Raw genomic sequence first — 19,146 nt, 5'->3', positions numbered from 1 at the left:
GTTGGGAGGGAGTAGAGGTGCATGGATGGGTGGAGATCTTAGAGCATAGAAGTGAAATGGCAGCTGTAAGCTGGGAGATGGAGGTGATCAAAGAGCCTAGCGTATTTTCCAGTGAGAATGAGGCCGAGCACGGAAGGTTGGGTGGCTCGATTGAGACAAGGGGTGGTGGTATTGGTGGTGGAAGGCAGGGAGAGGTGGGGGGACAGGAGGTAAGTTGGGGAGAGGTGGGGGGACAGGAGGTAAGTTGGGGTGAGGGGTTCACAGGAGGAGCAAGTGAATTGGGCGTTAAGGGAGAGTTGTCATTGTTGGTGTTGCAGGAGGGAGAGGAGTATGGGGGTTCTCTACTACAAGATAAAGTGCAGTGATGGGGCAGGTAAATGCTTGACATTCGGCTTGTCAGCACGGTGGTGCATTGCTAACTTGGTGGTCCTTTTATCACACTATGATAGAGATCGATGGGAGGAGATGTACAGAAATATTACAATAATTCCCAGATGCTTAAAGATAAAGGGCTGAAGAACTAGTGGAGGAGAGGAAAATCAATTTTGATGCAACCATCTGGTGACCCTTTAATTGCATTTACGCTGCCTCAAGGCAGGTAAACATCAGTGTCCTACTTGACCGTCATATGTGGATTAAATTACCTGTTTTCAGACCAGAAATACGTCAATATCTATCAGTCTGCACTTTCATAGACACATGTATTTAAAAAAAAAAAATGGTGGGCTCCCTTAGTGAAAACAAATCAAGTACACTGGTAGTACCAAATCATGTGCATTTTGAACTTTTTAAATATCTGCATCTAAGCAAAAGGACATATTGACTGTAACTCTAGGTCAAAATGCGGCTGCTAGTTAGAGGAACTGACTGTTGATGCCACGCTGCCTGATGTGTGTTTACCAAGTAAAACGCTTATGGCTTGATAGAGATGCTGAGAAAGCAGCGATTAAACTTCCTCTAATAACGCAATGGTCTCCAAAGCAAATTGCGCTAAGCGGATCCTATCTGGGGTAGATGCAAGATTTTACCTTGTGCCGGTGGCTTATCACATCCTCTACTGGCGTCGTCTATACAGCAGCTGGTCGGTGTTCGGGAACGCGGACAATAACGGTTTTTAAAGGGAGTGAACAGCTTGACTCCTACTTCAAATCGCGCAATATTGGCAAACTGCACTTCCTTATTGTGAGCGAAATAGAAAGAGGACTGAGATGTATTGCTATCTCGGTGAGGAAAATATCTGCATAGTTGCCGCCATTTTCGAGTGATGTTGTGAATCAGGCAAGCCAGTGATTCATGAATGTGCCATTGATAATAACGGATTCCAAGGTAGGGGCTCTGTGTAGTGACTCTATAGATTTTCTATAGGATACACTACGCTGATAAATACATCCTATTTCCAATATCAATGATGCACCAAGTATTGGTTTGGTAGAGTGTCAAAATGACCGCCGACCCGCAGCTATAGAGTATGGTTCTCAGATATGGACACAGGTCGCAGCCTTATGTGTGGATATGCAAAACTAATCATAATGTTCTCTCTTCGGGTTGTAAGTACGGCTGCTACTTGTTATGAGAACGTGTAGTCAGACGAGCAGGCTGAGAGGTCAATAAACTATCATAGGGTGTTAGATCAAGATTTGAAGTTAGAATCAGACCCTAATCGATTCTCCATAGAATTACTATTATGCAATCTCAGCACATATGCCCATCTGTTAATAACTGATGATGTATGTGATTCTAGTGTCTTAGTACACCAAATGAAATCAAAAATGATTGCAGGTCGGCAAAGAAACAGGCCATGTAAATGTATGATGTGGTAAATGTCATTACAGTATAGAAGAGCCATGCCAAGCCGATTTCATTTGGTAACTATCCAAATGATTTCCTCATTAAGGACATGCCGTACTGTGTTAAGGGTGTAGATCCAATATGTTTCACGTTGTTTCCTGAGCTTAGTGGTATCTACCCCTGGTTTTGTATTTACACGTTCCAGGATTAGACAGCGCATTTCATTCTCAGTGGAATTCTGATTTTGATAGTGGCTGACCATGGGGGCATTGAGTTTACCAGTCCTGATGGCTGATTTGTGTTCTGAGAATCGCACTCGAAATTCTCTAGAGCTTTCGCCAATATATCCAAGTCCGCAAGGACATAGGATGAGATAAATAGTATTGGAACTACGACAGTTGGTCATCGTTTTGATATTGCCTGATTTGTTGCCGTAATTCCAAGTCTGGCTGATGATGGCTTGGTCACATGCATGACACGTACCACATCTGTGGCTTCCTGTGGGTAATGGACGTCCGTCCATTGTACTTTGGCTAGGTTGTGGACTAGTCCTGAATCTACTATGGACCAATTTGTCTTTTAGGTTGGGATTTCTCCTAAACACTACTAATGGTCTGGTCAGGCTAGTCTCCTCTTCGTTGGTGTTTAAAATTCTCCAATTTTTGTCGATCAATCGTCGAATTTGTTGATTCATGCTAGAATGGTGTACCACACAGACTAACTTGTCAGTGGCTTTTTTGGTGGGAGAGTTAAACAGAGCGTCGCTGTTTTAATATTTGGCTCTTTTAAGGGATCAGCCTTTTGTGGTAACCTCAAAGTAGTAGACGATTTTTAAGTTTCTCGGCATGATACATGAAATCCTGAATACTGGTACAGTTTCTACGGATTCGTAGAAATTCCCCGAAGGGGATCGAGTCTTTGACAAAGGGGGTGGAAACTAGTGTGTTCCAATATGGTGTTTCTAGCTGTTGGTTTCTTAAACAGGCTCACCACCAGCTCCCCCTCTTTGTTTTTAATCCAAATATCAAGGAATTCTACTTGTATGGATGAATAGTTACTTGTGAATCTCAAATTTTGGTTAGCTAGATTCAACCAAGCCACATATTCCTGTAGTGTCTGTTCTGGACCTGTCCATACAAAAAAGATATTGTCGATAAATCTATGCCAACTTGTGACATTTTCAAAGTAGGGGCCTACCTCATTAAATACGTGTTTTCTTTCAAATTCGCCCATAAAGATATTCGCTATGCTTGGGGCACAAGATGCGCCCATACTTATGCCCTTGATCTGTCGGTGAAGATCTTCTTTTAAATTCAAAAAAGTTATTTTGTAAAACTATTTTGAGGCACTCTAGAATGAACCTGTCTGGTCTATCCCCCGGTGTCCTAGCCAGGAGCGCTGCCACCGGCTCCATGGCTAGGTCCTGGGGGATATTAGTATAGAGCGACGCTATGTCAAGGGTTACCAAAAATTGGGTAGCGTCATTAAAAGGCGTATGTTCTAGGACAGATATCATGTGTCCTGTATCTTTTACGTAGGACCTATTGTAGTGTAGTTCTTATTTTCCCAATAGGCTCTGCGCGTTGGAATAACATAAACGATAATTTAGACGTAGGACTGAGGTCGACTAGGTCTCTATTGAATATGTTAGACTTAATTAGGTTTGCCAGCTAGCTCAGAGGTCACTAGAAACTTTCTCGAATGAACAGGGAGGAGTTAACTTCCCTGATTAGACAAGAAGGGATTAGCTTCTGACAGCTGCATAAAGATGACAACTTTGCTCCCCCAGAAAGAGTATATCTCCCGAGTTGTGTGAAAATAATAGATCGCTATTTCACTCAGTCAATCGTGCATACTTAGTTTCACCAGAGTGCAGAGAAATAGAGACGGGCGTTTTCAATAAAAAGGTGTTATTTATTGAGCAGTCTTCTTCCTCATGCAAGAGAAGTGAATTGCTACAATTGCAATACTTGTTATAAAGTAAAGTGCGTACAGTAAAAGGAGTATTATGAAATAATACTGCAAAAGCATTGATATGGTTTCTGAGCCATATGATACTTAAAATGCATAAAATATATACAATTACATACAATGTTAAAAGTTGACTAAACGTACTCAACTGATGTTTCTAAATACGCCTACCCCAGTGTTCCTAACCTTAAGCCTAGTACGTGGGAAGGAGTTTTTAAGTTAAGTTAGTTTTGCCAAGAATCTGTCTCAAGAATTCTCTAAGGATCTAATCAGCTCTGTACCTTTGTTTTAGAATGGAGGAGGTCTTGTATCTCGCTCTCAGGACTCAATCTTCCAGTAACCCGCAAGGGTGACTGGAAACACTGGAGCTGGATTTTCTTGGCAGGAGAAAAAGACAGCGTCTTTCTCAGTGCGTCAAATGGGAGGGACGGTTTCCTTCGGCACTCGCATCAGCTGGGCTTCGGATAAGTAGATAGCCGCTCTGCTCCAAACCACTGTGTGTTGCTTAAGGCAAACGTTGGTATATTTATACCTGGAAGGTGCCGTGTTTGACGTAAGGTTGGACATATGACATCAATAAAAGATGTCACTAAGAACTGCCCATTCTTTCGGACTCGCAAGAGTTCTAGGACAAATCAAAGGCATGGGGAATTCCCAGGTTGCTGGAGGTTTGGTTTGTTGAAAAAACTTGTTTTACTTTCTAGGAGTCTAAGGAAGTAGCCTTCCCGTATTTGGACTGCATTGGTGTAACGACCGGATTTTCGGACGAGATGGAATCAGCTTCTAGGAGCCCCTCTAACCCAGTCGGAACGTAATCACCTCCCTCCTTAGAACGTATTTACAATGGGTATAGATATATGTATGTACATCTCGTACCTAAGGATGGGGAAAATAGCAATAAACATGCATAGGTTTTCTACAATATCCTATTCATACCAACTAGTCTCACGGCCACTTAGGCCCAGACCAATCTACCTTGGGCAGGTCTGATTATGTACCTTTACACACTGATCTCCCTCAGTGCTCACTCGACACGCAATCCAGCGTGTCTACACACGGGGCTGCAGTCCCAGTGCTCTCTCTTTTATCCGGTCCACAATCCGGCGGACCTACACACCGTGTCCTCCCGGTGCTCACTCACTTACAACATGGCCCACAATCCGGCGGACCTATACACCGTATCCCCCCGGTGCTCACTCACTTACAACATGATCCACAATCCGGCAGATCTACACACCGTATCCCCCCGGTGCTCTCATTAACGCCGCGTACCAACGACGATCACTTTCTTATGATCACCTGTGGAAGAAATCTCTCATTGTCTACTCGGGATACTACAATGATAGGAGTTAGAATGGCTTTCCAAATTGAAATATGTACCTTCTGCTCTTGACATCAAATGTTCCCTCTCTCCCTCATTGTTCAGTCACCTTTTACCTGACCGGGATTCACATCCGTTCATGCAAACAATGTCTGACTAGAAGACCAGGTTACCCTGATTGAACAAGAATACAAGGCACATGTCGGTTCACTAAGAACTGGGGTATTTTATGACATTAATTATAAACACAATACTATACGATAACATATATTCTGCAAAGAAAAGTGAAAGGTTAGAATGTGCACACTATAAGAGGTGGGGCGGATGTCACCTTATTAACGTGAAGTCGGGGTTCGGCAGTCATCTAGATTCCCGTCTCGTCTGTGCCTTGGCTCGTCTCGGAATCACACCGTAGCAGTCACAAGTACATGTCTGCACCGCTATGCTCGGTCTCCTCTGCTTCCCTCCAAGTCACTGGAACCTTTCTCGTTATTAGCTGCTGTCTCTCTCTCTGTTTCGGATCGCTCTGCGCTACTTCTCCTTCTCCTTCAGTCTTTCTCAGAGAGTCTCAGTTTCATGATCTTTCTCAGACTTCAAAATGGCGACTGTCTGCCTGGAAATAATTAATGGCATAGATGCTAACGGCTAGCTGCCGCCTACGGACTGACTGACTCACTGCCTAACACTTTCGCTAATATGGAAGCCTGTCCTTTCATGGAAAGTTACGGCCAGTAACCTGCCGCCCACCAAATTCTTGTACCTCCCCGTACCAAGGACACGTTCCCAGCCGCCCGGCCTGAAGTTGTCTTCGGAGTGGAGAAAAATACAGTCTTTCGATATGGGCCAGCCTGAGCCGGTTCTCTCCAAGCGAACAACACTTCGAAACTAAAACATTACACTTGGCCTAGAAAGCCTCTCAAGCTGCCGGGCAGAAAGCAAGATGGAGTCTCTCCCGTTTGAGGCCTACAAGGCCCGAAATAAGCATAACTCCATAGAAGGTATACCAACACTCTTGCAAAAGGACGGTTCATCACCAATACTAATGAATCTATCCCCTAACTTAAGTTTATAAGCCCCGATCTAAGGAAAAGGGTACGAAAATGCGCTACTGTGTCTTATGAATAGGTCCTGTTTATAGTTCTAATCCCCTGTACTAGGAGGGTAATAGGCTGGAGTCATCTTCAATCATTCTCCCTCCAAAGAGGGCCGAAAAAGTCGGTCAGAACAATTGGCTATGACTAAATATGGATATGATTCTTATGCCTTTATAAGGATATGATTTGTTATAACCACATAAGGGCATAAATCGGGAATATTTAATTAGGGTCCTAGATACGTTCACAACACCCACTCCACGTATAATGTCCATCATTACTAAATACTAAGCAATATATAAACATATAGGTATGCATGTGTTTTCGAGCCCACCCCAAAATACATCAAATGCATTTGAAATGGTATAGATACACAAAAATGAGTATTATACTGTACGCTTTCAAGCAGTGGTATCATTCAGATAATGCAAATATAAATATCAGCTCAATGAATTGCGAAAATTAAATTTATGAAATGGCTCTTAATACAGAAGAGAAGGTCGAGACCATTTCATCACATATTTATACAAGAGTCTCTAAAAATAGAAGTTCTGTTCTCTAAGAATAGTCTACCAGAGTACTATGCGCCAAAAAAAGGAAAAAGGTAAATATTTTGGAAATTGGGAAAAAATAATTTCGCTTTCATGGGAAAAAAATAGTTCCAAATGTTGTCAGTAGTGTTAAAAAAACTGAAGGTCGAATTCAGAGTTCAGGGAACGCGGTGTGCTTGCCGTTTCAAAAATTATTCTCGTTGTTAGGAGAGAACATCAAATCAGATAGGCTGTTGAAAAATTCCTCTACTACAGTAGGTGAAAGTTCTACCAAGTTTGAAAAAGCTGCTATAGTGCATATGTGAGATGCATTGCTATCATTGATGTCAGGATCAGCAATGTTCACAGAAGGTTGTACCTGTGTGGTGCCGCTTTCATCTCGTACTTCACCGTCACCTTATCGTAATGGTGAAGTCTCAACGAACGCCGTCATCAGAATCGGTAGCCTCCGGGGACAACACGTTGCATGAGTCTTTACCGGACTGAGCAAAGTATCGATTTCCATTGGTACTGCTGATGGTAGTGTAAGACAGATGTCCAACACGCATTCTTCTCCGCATAGCAGACATCGAAGCACAGGTAAAATGCAATCTTGCCAGATTGGTCTGAATGATAGAAACCAGATAGTATTCAGATCTCTTAGCCGGGCCAATCCGAGGACCTTAGTGATACGGTCTTGGTATCGTATTGCTAGGATTGTTTTGCAAGTTTGTGCAAGTTCTGCTGCATCAAGACCTACACTACGCCCACTAACGCCAAACAGAGCTCCGACAATAACCACCTGAAATGCATCCTGCTCAACACCCGCTCGGTCCACAGACACGCCATTGAACTATGGAACCTACTGGACACCACAACGCCGGGCGTCGCCTTTCTTACAGAAACCTGGATGAATACCGCATCAGCGCCTGACATCGCCATAGCCATCCCGGACGGCTACAAGATCATCCGAAAGGACCGCATCAACCGAACAGGAGGAGGCATCGCCATCGTCCACAAGAACACCATCCGCCTCACAACCAGCTCCGACGACACCTTCACCGCCGCCGAACACCTCCACTTCCAGATACACACCGACCCCAAGACCACACTAAGAGGCACCCTCCTCTACAGACCACCAGGACCCCGCACACAATTCAGCGAAGAGATCACTGACTTGATCAGCCCACACGCCCTCCCATCCGAGGACTACATTCTCCTAGGGGACCTCAACTTCCACCTGGAAAAGAATAACGACAGCAAAACCACAACCCTGCTGGACAACCTCGCCAATCTCGGACTCATGCAACTGGTAAACATCCCCACCCACCACGCCGGACACACGCTCGACCCAATCTTCTCCTCCAGCAAACACATCTCCTTCATTCACGCCACAGGACTCCACTGGACGGACCACAGCTGCATCCACTTCAACTTCAGAAAGACCACAACCCACCACCACCCACAACAAGTCCCACGCAGAAACTGGAACCAAATTACCGCCGACCAGCTCACCACATCGCTAAACCAAAACCTTCCCGCCAAACCATTGGACCCAAACCAAGCAGCCATCAATCTCGCACAATGGATCACCCACTGCGCCGACGAATTAGCACCCTTGAAAAACCATCACAACCAACCCGGTAGCAAAAATACCTCCTGGTTCAATGACGACCTCAAGAACACCAAAAAGAACTGCTGCACCCTCGAGAAAGCCTGGCGAAAAAACCCAACCACAGACAGCATGACCGCCCTCAAGGACGCCACCCGCAAACACCACCAGCTGATCTGATCCACCAAGAAATTAGCATTCAAGGATCGACTCGGCAACAACGCCCACAACAGCAAGGAACTCTTCAGCATCGTCAAAGAGCTAATCAATCCCAGCGCCGGCTCTAACGACATCACTCCCTCTCAAGACCTCTGCAACTCTCTAGCCTCATTCTTCCACAGCAAAATCGCTGACATACATAACAGCTTTGGCGACCAGTCCACCCCCCTCACCACCACCGAACTGAAGCCCCCCACCACCACCCTTGGCGCCTGGGACCCAATCAGCACCGAAGACACCATTCGCTTGATGAACTCCATTCACTCCGGATCACCAACCGACCCATGCCCCCACCACATCTTCAACAAGGCCGACTCCATCATCGCACCCCATCTCCGGGATATCATCAACTGCTCCCTCAACACTGCTATCTTCCCAGAAAGCTGGAAACATGCCGAACTCAGTGCTCTACTGAAGAAACCCACAGCAGACCCGACTGAACTTAAGAACTACCACCCCATCTCGCTCCTCCCTTTCCCTGCCAAGGTCATAGAGAAGACCGTCAACAATCAGCTCGCAGCCTTCCTCGAATCTAACGGCTCCCTCGACCCCTCACAGTCTGGCTTCCGAGTCAAACACAGCACCGAGACCGCCCTCATCGCAGCCACAGACGACATCCGAACACTTCTCGATAACGGGGAAACAGCTGCCCTCATCCTCCTGGTTCTCTCCGCAGCGTTTGACACGGTCTGTCACAGCACTCTTGTACAACGCCTCAGAAACGCCAGGATACAAGGAAAAGCACTGGACTGGATCATCTTGTTTCTCGCTGGAAGAACCCAGAAAGTCCGCCTCCCCACTTTCAGGTCAGAGGCCACCGAAGTCATCTGCGGCGTACCACAAGGATCATCGCTCAACCCTACCCTCTTCAACGTCTACATGAGCCCCCTCGCATCCATCGCACGCCAGCACAACCTCAACATCATCTCCTACGCCGACGACACCCAGCTGATCCTCTCCCTCACCAAAGACCCAAACACCGCTAAAACTAACCTACACGAAGGGATGAAAGACGTTGCCGAGTGGATGAAGAACAGCCGCTTAAAACTGAATTCTGACAAGACGGAAGTCCTCATCCTAGGATCATCCCCCTCCGCATGGGACGACTCATGGTGGCCACCGGCCCTGGGCAGCGCACCCAAACCAACGGACCATGCTCTCAACCTGGGATTCATTCTAGACTCCTCCCTCTCGATGACCAGACAAGTCAACGCCGTCTCATCATCATGCTTTAACATCTTACGTATGCTCAGAAAGATCTTCCGCTGGATCCCCACCGAAACAAGAAAGACGGTCACCCAAGCACTTGTCACAAGCCGACTGGACTACGGAAACACCCTCTACGCCGGAACCACAGCCAAATTACAGAATAAACTCCAACGCATTCAGAACGCCTCCGCCCGACTCATCCTAGACATACCCCGCCACAATCACATATCCGGTCACCTGAGAGACCTTCACTGGCTCCCAGTCAACAAGAGAATAACGTTCCGTCTCCTCACCCACGCACACAAAGCCCTCCACGACCTGGGACCCAAATACCTCAACACGCGCCTGACCTTTTACACCCCCACCCGCCAACTACGATCGTCCAATCAAGCCCTCGCTGCGATTCCACGCATCCGAAGAGCCACCATGGGAGGAAGATCCTTCGCCTACTTAGCGGTCAAAACCTGGAACTCTCTCCCCACCCACCTCCGCCTTACACAGAACCACCTCTCCTTCAGAAAACAACTCAAAACATGGCTATTTGATAAGTAACGAACACCCCCCCTTTCCCCCCCCCCCCCCTCCTCAAGCGCCTTGAGACCCTCTGGGTGAGTAGTGTGCTATACAAATTACAAGGTTGCGTTCATTTGCGCGTGTTTGCAGTTTTGTTTTAGTTAACATGTCTGTCTGTAATGATCTTAAAATTTCTGTGTGTTTTTGAGTCCAATTAATTGGTTTAAAATCAGGTTTTATTAGTTCGTAGAGAGGTTTAACCCTCTCTGCATAATTTAGAATGTATGTTCTTCCGAAATTCAGGAAACCTAGTATTGATTGTAAGTTCTTCAGCGTTTTTGGAGCTTGGAGTACTGCACACTTCTCTAAGAAATTGTCTGCTAGGCTTTTGCCTTCACTTGATGATTCATATCCTAAAAATAGGACAGTTAGATGGGCAATTCGTGATTTTTTTAAAGTTAAATTTGTACCCTTCAGCTGCGAACCCAAGTATTATGGTGTTCACTCTTTTCAAGTGAGTCTACAGGTCATCTTCTGTAAGAATTATGTCATCAACATATGCCTCATCATCACTATACATTTGTAGTAACTGTTACCCTGGCTGAAAATAATCCTGGGCTGTTCTTGAATCCCTGTGGGAGACGGCAAAATTGTTTTTGGGTCCCCATGCTGGAGAAAGCGGTCCAATATCTGCTTTCAGGTGCTATGTTTTGACAGAAGAAACCATTTGAAATATCTAATGTTGTTTTATATTTCTTGCGCAGGATGTTTTTCATTAGTGCTGCACTGTGTGATTTTTGTACTGCAAAAGTTTTACAGCAGGAGTTTGAGAGAAAAGTGAGAGAAAATGGAGGAAATCCTGGGACGCAAAGGACTGAGAGGCTCATAAATCTGCATTACGGGCCTACAAACAGCAAGTGATAATGGAGAAACAGGAATATTTTTCTAATTTGACCAGCTCTCTCTCTTCTTCAAGGGAGCTCTTTAAAATTGCTGATTCCTTATGCTCCCTGCAACTCCCCGATCCCGTAGTCCGCTCCCAACAACTCTGCAATGATATTTCCGATTTCTTTCACAACAAAATACACGATATACACGTTTCTCTTGAAGCCCACTGTCTTGCTCTTGATCAAAACACTCCTCCTTTCATATCCAATCTTGATTCACTTGGCAAGGATCCCCCCTGCCTACTCACAACTTTTCCCTCCCTATCCCTTGAATCTCTGAACTCACTTCTGGATAGGACTAAATCGGCCTCTCCCCTTGATCCGATACCACTTAAAAAACTGAAAGAGTGCAGAAATTGCCTTCTTCCTCCCTTTCTTGAGGTCCTAAATAAGGCTATTACTCAAAGTTCTTTTCCTCCGATTTGGAAGAAGGCAATTGTGAAACCTCTGCTTAAGAAGCCGACTCTGGATCCGGCCATGTTGAAAAATTTCAGGCCGATCTCCCTCCTTCCAGCGCCCGCGAAGATGCTTGAGACACATCTGAACTTCCATCTGTCTGCCTTCCTCGATTCTTCTGAATACCTGGATAACACCCAACACGGTTTCAGAAAACACCACAGCACAGAGTCCGCCCTTACCTATGTGGTCGATAACATCCGACGCAAGGTGGACTCTGGCCAAACCACGGTAGTAGACTTCTCCAATAATTAAGCCAGCTCTTCACCGTCTTTGTTGAGAATCTCCTCAACCAGTCTGGGTTAAGTGCTTCTGCCGTATCACGATATATCAGGTTAACCAGGACCCACATCCCTGAATTCACCAATCCTTCCACATCCTAGGATAGGAGAGAGAGAAAAAGCGACTTCTCTCTACAGAGCTACGGCGGCCATCTTGCCTCCTCGTTCTCCCCTAGTTTCTCCCTACATGATTTTTATATAATGCAGGGGCTTGGGCCACTGCCTATTTTCTAGCAAGTGTGTATTTCTTATGAATTGGAATGTTATTCGAGAAGGCAGGCATAATCATTTCTACGCCATGTGGGCACTCCCTGACAAACTCTGGTGGCCAGTCCCTTTCTGCTAGAAGGATATCATAGCCTTTAGATAGATTCTCCCAAAAGAGACCTTTTATTTTCTAGTTTTATCTCCCTCTATACGTCATGTTATTTCATATAGTTTATGGGGCACGCTCACTCGGGTGTCTGCAGTTTCCACTTGAATGTATTCATTCGTGTCCACTGTCTCCAGAAGATTCATCAGGATCTAGCGAGCTATGCTCACTTCTGCTGCGCTGTCTAGCATTGTCTGGGCCCACTCTCCGTTTTTCAGTTGTGTCCTCAGAATTCTCGGCATGTTTTATTTTAATACTGTCTACATTCTTTCTGGGAAATTGTAATTTTTTACTTTGATGAGCAGCTTCCTTGTCTTTGGACTTGATGTGCTCTTCTTTATGTTCTGACCGTCCTCTTCTTTCCGATTTCTTGGAGGAAGTCGGAAAAGATCGAGAGGGACGTGTATCAATATCTTGATATCTGTCAGGTTTTCTCAAGTTGTCCCTATTTCTAAGGTTGTATCTTTTTTCAGAGGGCTCCCTTTGGGGAGACTTTTCCTCACCGAGATAGCAATACATCTCAGTCCTCTTTCTATTTCGCTCACAATAAGGAAGTGCAGTTTGCCAATATCGCCCGATTTGAAGTAGGAGTCAAGCCGTTCACTCCCTTTAAAAACAGTTATTGTCCGCGTTCCCGAACACCGACCAGCTGCTGTGTAGACGACGCCAGTAGAGGATATTGATTAGCCACCTACACAAGGTAAAATCTTGATCTTGCATCTGCTTAGCGCAATTTGCTTTTGAGACCATTTCGTTATTAGAGGAAGTTTAATCGCTGCTTTCTCAGCATCTCTATCAAGCCATAAGCGTTTTACTTGGTAAACACACATCAGGCAGCGTGGCATCAACAGTCAGTTCCTCTAACTAGCAGCCGCATTTTGACCTAGAGTTAAGGTCAATATGTCCTTTTGCATCACAACCTAGCCGTGAGCATTGCTTAAAAGCACTATCAGATGGTAGTGTGTTTTTAACCGTTGGTTCTCTGTAGCAAGCAAATCCCTTCTAAAATCGGCTTTGCGTTCCTTGGTAATTTGCTAAACCAATTATACGAGCGCATAAGACGCTACTTTTTGGCATAGTTTATAATGACCCTACTGCCATGGCGGTGATAATATAGGATGTATGACCTTACAACGCATGCTTTTACCACGCATGCCGTTACAACGCAGTTTTTACAACGCATACCATTACAACGCATAGCGCTTTGGGGTGCTGGATAGTGAATAGTTTAATTTACTATTCCAACTCCAGTTCCCGTGGATAGTAGGGAAGGTGTTGGATAGTAAATTAAATCTATTCCCTATCCTAGAGTGCCCCCCAGCGCACTGCGTTGTAATGGTTTGCGTTGTAATGGTTGCGTCGTAATGTTAGTGCGTTGTAAAGGTTTTGTTGTAAAGGCTGTTTACCAATACTATACTATGCACGCCGCCAATGCGCTCATCTGTCTGTCCACCATAGGCTTTCCCCGTTATTTGCAACCTCTATAGGAACATTTTCCCTCACAGAAATGAGCGAATGATAAACATGCAGCTACATAGTTCCATCTGTTTGTTTCTATGTTTGCCCTCCAGTGATCACACGCTCTGGTTGGAAACTCCAGCAACTACGAAATAGAATTACACTCCGGTGCTATCCATCAACAGGATCGCCCTGAGAGAGATTTTACTAATAAGGTTAGACTACAGTGAGAATAAATGCACCCTAAACCAACGCTAATAGGCTCCAGTATATGCTTATGTTCTAAATCCATACACTTTGTAAAATTGTAGAATCTTCCTACCAGCCCGCAAGGAAGAAGAAATAAGGAGATCCTCTTGATCCTATTTTCTTCACAAGATACTATTGTCTGAGATACAGAAGAAAGCACTGCTGCGCTGGCACAAGCAGAAAAGTTTCTTTCTGGCTTGGGCCCCCATATGCCTGCAGGTATCCAATCATTCAGATTGAGAATTGAATATCTTGAACCACAGGTCTAGATCACCCTTTTTAAATACTTTTTCTCTCTGTGTATGTCTGCACAGGTTACATCAATCATTGTGGCCCGATTTTCATAACCCGCAACAGTGCAGCTATTACCAGATAAGTAGGTGAGGAGAGTATTTTCAGCTTCTCTTGCTCTTGATGGTAGCTCACTATTAGTTATAGAATCCTTTTCATTCTTTGGGGCTTTTATGGAGACAGATTTTCTCTCACAAATCTATATTTCTTATCTTATGCACTAGTGATACAGTCCTTTTTTCTACCATAATCTATTAAGAGACTCTCAACCTATATAGCTACTTCTTCTCCTTTCCTTTGTCACATTTCCTCTATGAGCACTTGACACGTTTTCCACTAATAGAACTTAACCAAAAAAGAAACTTGAGTGCCAAGGACGCAGCACTTACATCTGTACCACCATTTTATTAATTACAGATGAGAAGATACCCCTACCTCCAAGGAGATTGTATATTCTTTTTGGCCCTGATGAAGGTGGCTTAGTTTTATTTTTGCACCAAAACGTATGTAGGCTACGCACAGACAATTGAAAATCCAATTGAGAAGGATCCGCAAAAGGATAGCAAATTAAAAGTCTTTGGGATTAGCATCTATAACATCTAAATAATTCACCCCCCCCCCCCCACCCCGCCCCGGGGGGCTTTTGTAAACTTGGTTGGTTGTCGGTTTTCCTACATCCCTTGTGCGTAGTATGTAAGAGATAGTATGTATGAGTAGTTTGATTGGTGAGATTGATATGGATGAATGAATAAAGCTGCCTTTTTTTAGCTTTTCTTTTATGGAGTGTTTAGGTGGGGTTGCTATATGAAACTTTGTACTGTGTATTAATTGTATAAATTACCTTTTTTGATAATATAGGAATGATGAATTGTGTATTTTCGTTTTTGTATATGTTTAAAAAAACCTTCTTGAAAAATAACAAAAAAATGGCTTTTTGAAATGCAAACTTTGAGAAATAAATGATAAATCAAGCCTAAAATATTGTTTCTTGTATTTATTGATACTAGATTTTCTGTGTCTTTGTAGAAAATTGTTTATTTTGAGGTATACCAATTTGCTGAAACTAGATAGGTCAGTCCAGAGGTTTCTCTACAGTGTGCTTCCTACCCTTTCCCCCTCCTCTAGACCTAAAAGAAATAAACATTGGGTGTGTGATAATTTTTTGGATCAGGTCATGTATACAGGATCGAATGCGCTCGGCGAGGACCTTGCACAGCTTAGGCTCAAAATTAATAAGAGATAGGTGTGTATGATGCTGGATCTTCTGGCGGGCGTCCCGGTTTTCAGAATACTACTATCACTGCGTGGCGCCACGCCAGAGGGAGTTGGGATTGGACTGTGGCTTCCTGTATAGCATCTAGTAGGTGGGGACCCAATGTAGTCCTGTGTGGTCTAAGGAATTCCATAGGAAAACAGTTAGGTCCAGGGTCCCGGGCTGGGTGTATGGCCGCCAGTGCAGCGCTAAGTTCATCTAGTGTTGTTGGAGCATCAAGCAGGTCCTGTGCAGAGTCTGATAGTCTGCGGGGGGGGAGATCACGTAAGAACTCGTCTATGGACGCCTCCGATAGCTGCTCTTGGCATGTATTTAGGAGTGATAAATAGTGTGCAAACTCTGCAGCCACTGTCTGAGGAGACGAGCACAAGGTCCCATGATCGTCCCGAAGCACCGGTACATTAGTAGGGGACTTCTCTGCTTGGCACAATCTGTGGAGCATTGTATAGACTGTTGTGCCTGCAGTAAGGTGCGTTTTAGTGTGGGGTTTGTTTCGGTGAGACACCGCCCCTCCAGGGTCTTCTGGCGGTCCTCTAGTTCCAAGAGTTGTGCCAGTAGTTTGTTTAGTAGTGGCGCAGAAACTGATGTCTACCCCACGTATGGCAGTGCTTCATTTTGATTATTCCCCCTCTACCTGGTTACCCCTTTTTGCTGCATCCCACTTTCCTGTGGCTCTTCTCAAAATTTGCTTATCATTCACTTCCTCCATTCACATTCATGCGTTTTGCGCTACAGTTGGCTACTTCTGAGTTTCCCCCGTTCTTGATCCTTGGGACTTCACGTCCTACTATTAGCTCCTTCTTGTCCCCGTGCTATACCTAATCTTTAATCTATTTTGGATTTTGTTACTTGGTACGCCTGTGTTTGTACAACTTTGTTCCGTCTGTAGTCTTGCAAATTTTTTTCTGCTTTTCTTTCTCTTTCCATTGCCAACCTATGCCCACTTCCCTTTGAGCCTTTTTATATGCGAACTCTTGTGTCTTATGTTTTAATTGCTTGTCCAGTTTTTTGCTTTCATTTAGACATTTTTCTATAGCACTGATTCCATCCTGTAGGGCATCAGGAGCTTTTTACAGTCATTGCAAAATCTATACTTGAAGTATTATAAATTATACAACCGATATACCTACCCAGGAATAAAGGTTCAGGGGATACAACATAATTGACATCATACCAAAAGAAAGAGACACATTACTGTATATTATCAGAAAGGTGTTGAGATATGAGTATGGAGGAAGGCATTTTTATACTTATAAGTTTTTTCCAGCAGGTTTTTGCTTTCATTAAAGACTGGAAAATATTTGCCCATCCTAATTCCTTTGGGTGGTTCATTCCAATTCTTGAACTCACTGCCAGACAAATAGCAGATTGTTTCTTCAGAAAGGGTAGATTTAGAGCTCATATTTGTGTTCTACATTTTTTATTTACTTGAGAAATATTAAAATCATTTGCCCTGCTATTCCAGAGTCTGAAGTTCTGTCCTGAAATGTGAAGTGTGAATGTGAAGCATCAGAAGGAACCAAATATGTTCACTCAATCAATCAAAGGGTTTTGTAATGCGCACTACTCACCCGTGAGGGCCTCAAGGCGCTGGGGGGTGGGTGTGAGCAGCTCTGTTGGGTTATTCAAAGAGCCAGGTTTTGAGGCCCTTCCTGAATTGGTGCAGTGTCGGGCTCCGGGGAGTTTGTTCTAGGTCTTTGCTGCAAGGTAGGAGAAGGACCTTCCACCTGCTTTGGTCCTGTAGAAGCGTAGGTCTGTGGCTAGGGAGCGGTCGGCTGAGCATAGGTTTCTGTTGGGGACATGAAAGGAGATGTGGTCGTTGAGGTATTGTGGTCTGGTGTTGTGGAGAGCCTTGTTAGCATGTGTGAGTAGCTTGAAAGTTATTTTACCCTTGACGGGGAGCCAGTGGAAGTCGCGGAGGTGTTGGGTGATGTGGTTGTTCCTTGGATTATCAAGGATTAGTCTGCGGTGTTTTGCACTGTGCGGAGGAGGTTTTGTTTGTTGATTCCGGCGTAGAGGGCGTTGCCATAGTGCAGTCTGCTAGTGATGAGTGCATGAGGGACGATGTTCCTGGAGTCGGCGGGGGGGAGGGGGGAATCCACTTGAATGCCTTGTGTAGTATTCAGAGGGTGTTTAACCATGTGGATGAGAAGGTGTTGATCTGGTGATTCGTGATGAGTCCAGTATGATGCTGAGGTTATGTGCATGGTCCGTTGGGGTGGGTGGGTGGGTTCCCGAGGGCATGGGCCACCAGGTGTTGTCCTTATCCTCGGCTCCACTCCTTCTGCATGGGATGTCTGTTTTCTCTGAGTTGAGTCTCCGGCAGCTGTTCCTCATCCATGTTGCAATGGCTTTCTTCCCTTCTTGGAAATTGTGCCTGGTGAGGTCTGGTTCCAATGTGAGGGAGAGGATAAGCATAGGAGACTGTGTTGAACCCGTGGTTTCTGACAATGGTTGCTAGGGTGGCCATGTAGACGTTGAAGAGGGTGGCGCTGAGGGAGGATCCTTTTGGGACTCCGCATCTGATCTCAGTCGGTTCTGAGTGGAAGGTCAGGAGTCTTATTCTCTGTGTTCTGCCTAAGAGGAATGATCGTAACCAGTCTAGGGCATTTCCTTGGATGCCCACTGGTGGCTAATGTCGAAGGCTGCTAATAGGTCCAGGAGGATGAGGGCTGCCGTATGGCCTTGGTCAAGGAGGGCACGGATATAGTCAATGGCAGTGAGGAGGGTGGTCTCTAGGCTGTGGAATCCGGATTCAGAAGGGTGCGCTTCCAGTTGTCGGGAAAAGTGGCTGTCTCGAGGGAGCAGTTGATAGTGCAATGTAGCTCTGGTGTGATGGCAGTGGCGGCCCTGTAGAAGACGTGCGGCGGGTATGGGCTAGAAGGTGCTCCGGAGTGGATGGTTTTCATGGTCCTTAGGGTGTCTTCTGTCGTCAGTGGGATCCAGTTGAGGAGGGTTTGTTGGGTGGCGTCGCAGGGGTGGAGGTTGGGGCGTTGCAGATGTATTGGTAGTCAGAGTTGGCATTACTCAGTTAACAAGTGTGGCAATTACAGAAATATTTTGTTCTTTAAATCTTGCTGTTTAGTCCAGCTACAAAGGTTAAGTGACCACACATCAATAAGGAAATTGATATTTTAAAAAAGGAAATAACTTTTGTGCTTGATGTCCCTTCAGTTTGTGAATGCTGTTGTTGGCAGACTGTAGCACAATTGCTCTTGTTCTGCACAAATCGTCCAGCTTAACATGCGCAATACGAATAAATGAGATGCACTTAAAGTAAAATAAACTTCATTTAATGGATGCTGTTTCGTGAAATAGTTTTTTTAAGCAAGGTTTAAAGATATATGCATATACTGGGTTTGGAAAGGCATTCAATGTATACTTTAATTTCTACCTCATTGTCTTTTTTACGTTTTTTCTTTTCTCCTCAGGACAATGGAGCACTGTTTTCACATGTGTGACAGAATGGTGATCTACTTCTTCATTGCAGCATCCTATACACCCTGGTAAGAACTGTTTTTTGAAATAAATGTCGATTTAACCATTATTATTATAATTCTT

The 19,146-nt window shown here is 44.8% G+C and overlaps 1 protein-coding gene across 2 annotated transcripts in view; it reads left to right on the top strand.

Annotated features, from left to right (window-relative positions):
* The window catches only part of MMD (monocyte to macrophage differentiation associated), a 534,703-nt gene that overhangs the window by 431,547 nt on the left and 84,010 nt on the right, over positions 1–19,146 (top strand). For both annotated transcript variants that reach the window (XM_086930869.1, XM_086930868.1), the window contains exon 5: positions 19,017–19,091. In XM_086930869.1, the coding sequence (XP_086786995.1) occupies positions 19,017–19,091 (75 nt within the window). The remainder of the gene's footprint in view (positions 1–19,016; positions 19,092–19,146) is intronic.

The sequence above is a fragment of the Lissotriton vulgaris genome, chromosome 7 (assembly GCF_964263255.1).
Source record: "Lissotriton vulgaris chromosome 7, aLisVul1.2, whole genome shotgun sequence".
In the NCBI taxonomy this organism is placed as follows: domain Eukaryota; kingdom Metazoa; phylum Chordata; class Amphibia; order Caudata; family Salamandridae; genus Lissotriton; species Lissotriton vulgaris.
Note: the sequence above shows the minus strand (reverse complement) of the source record. Positions and strands in the feature narration are given on the sequence as shown.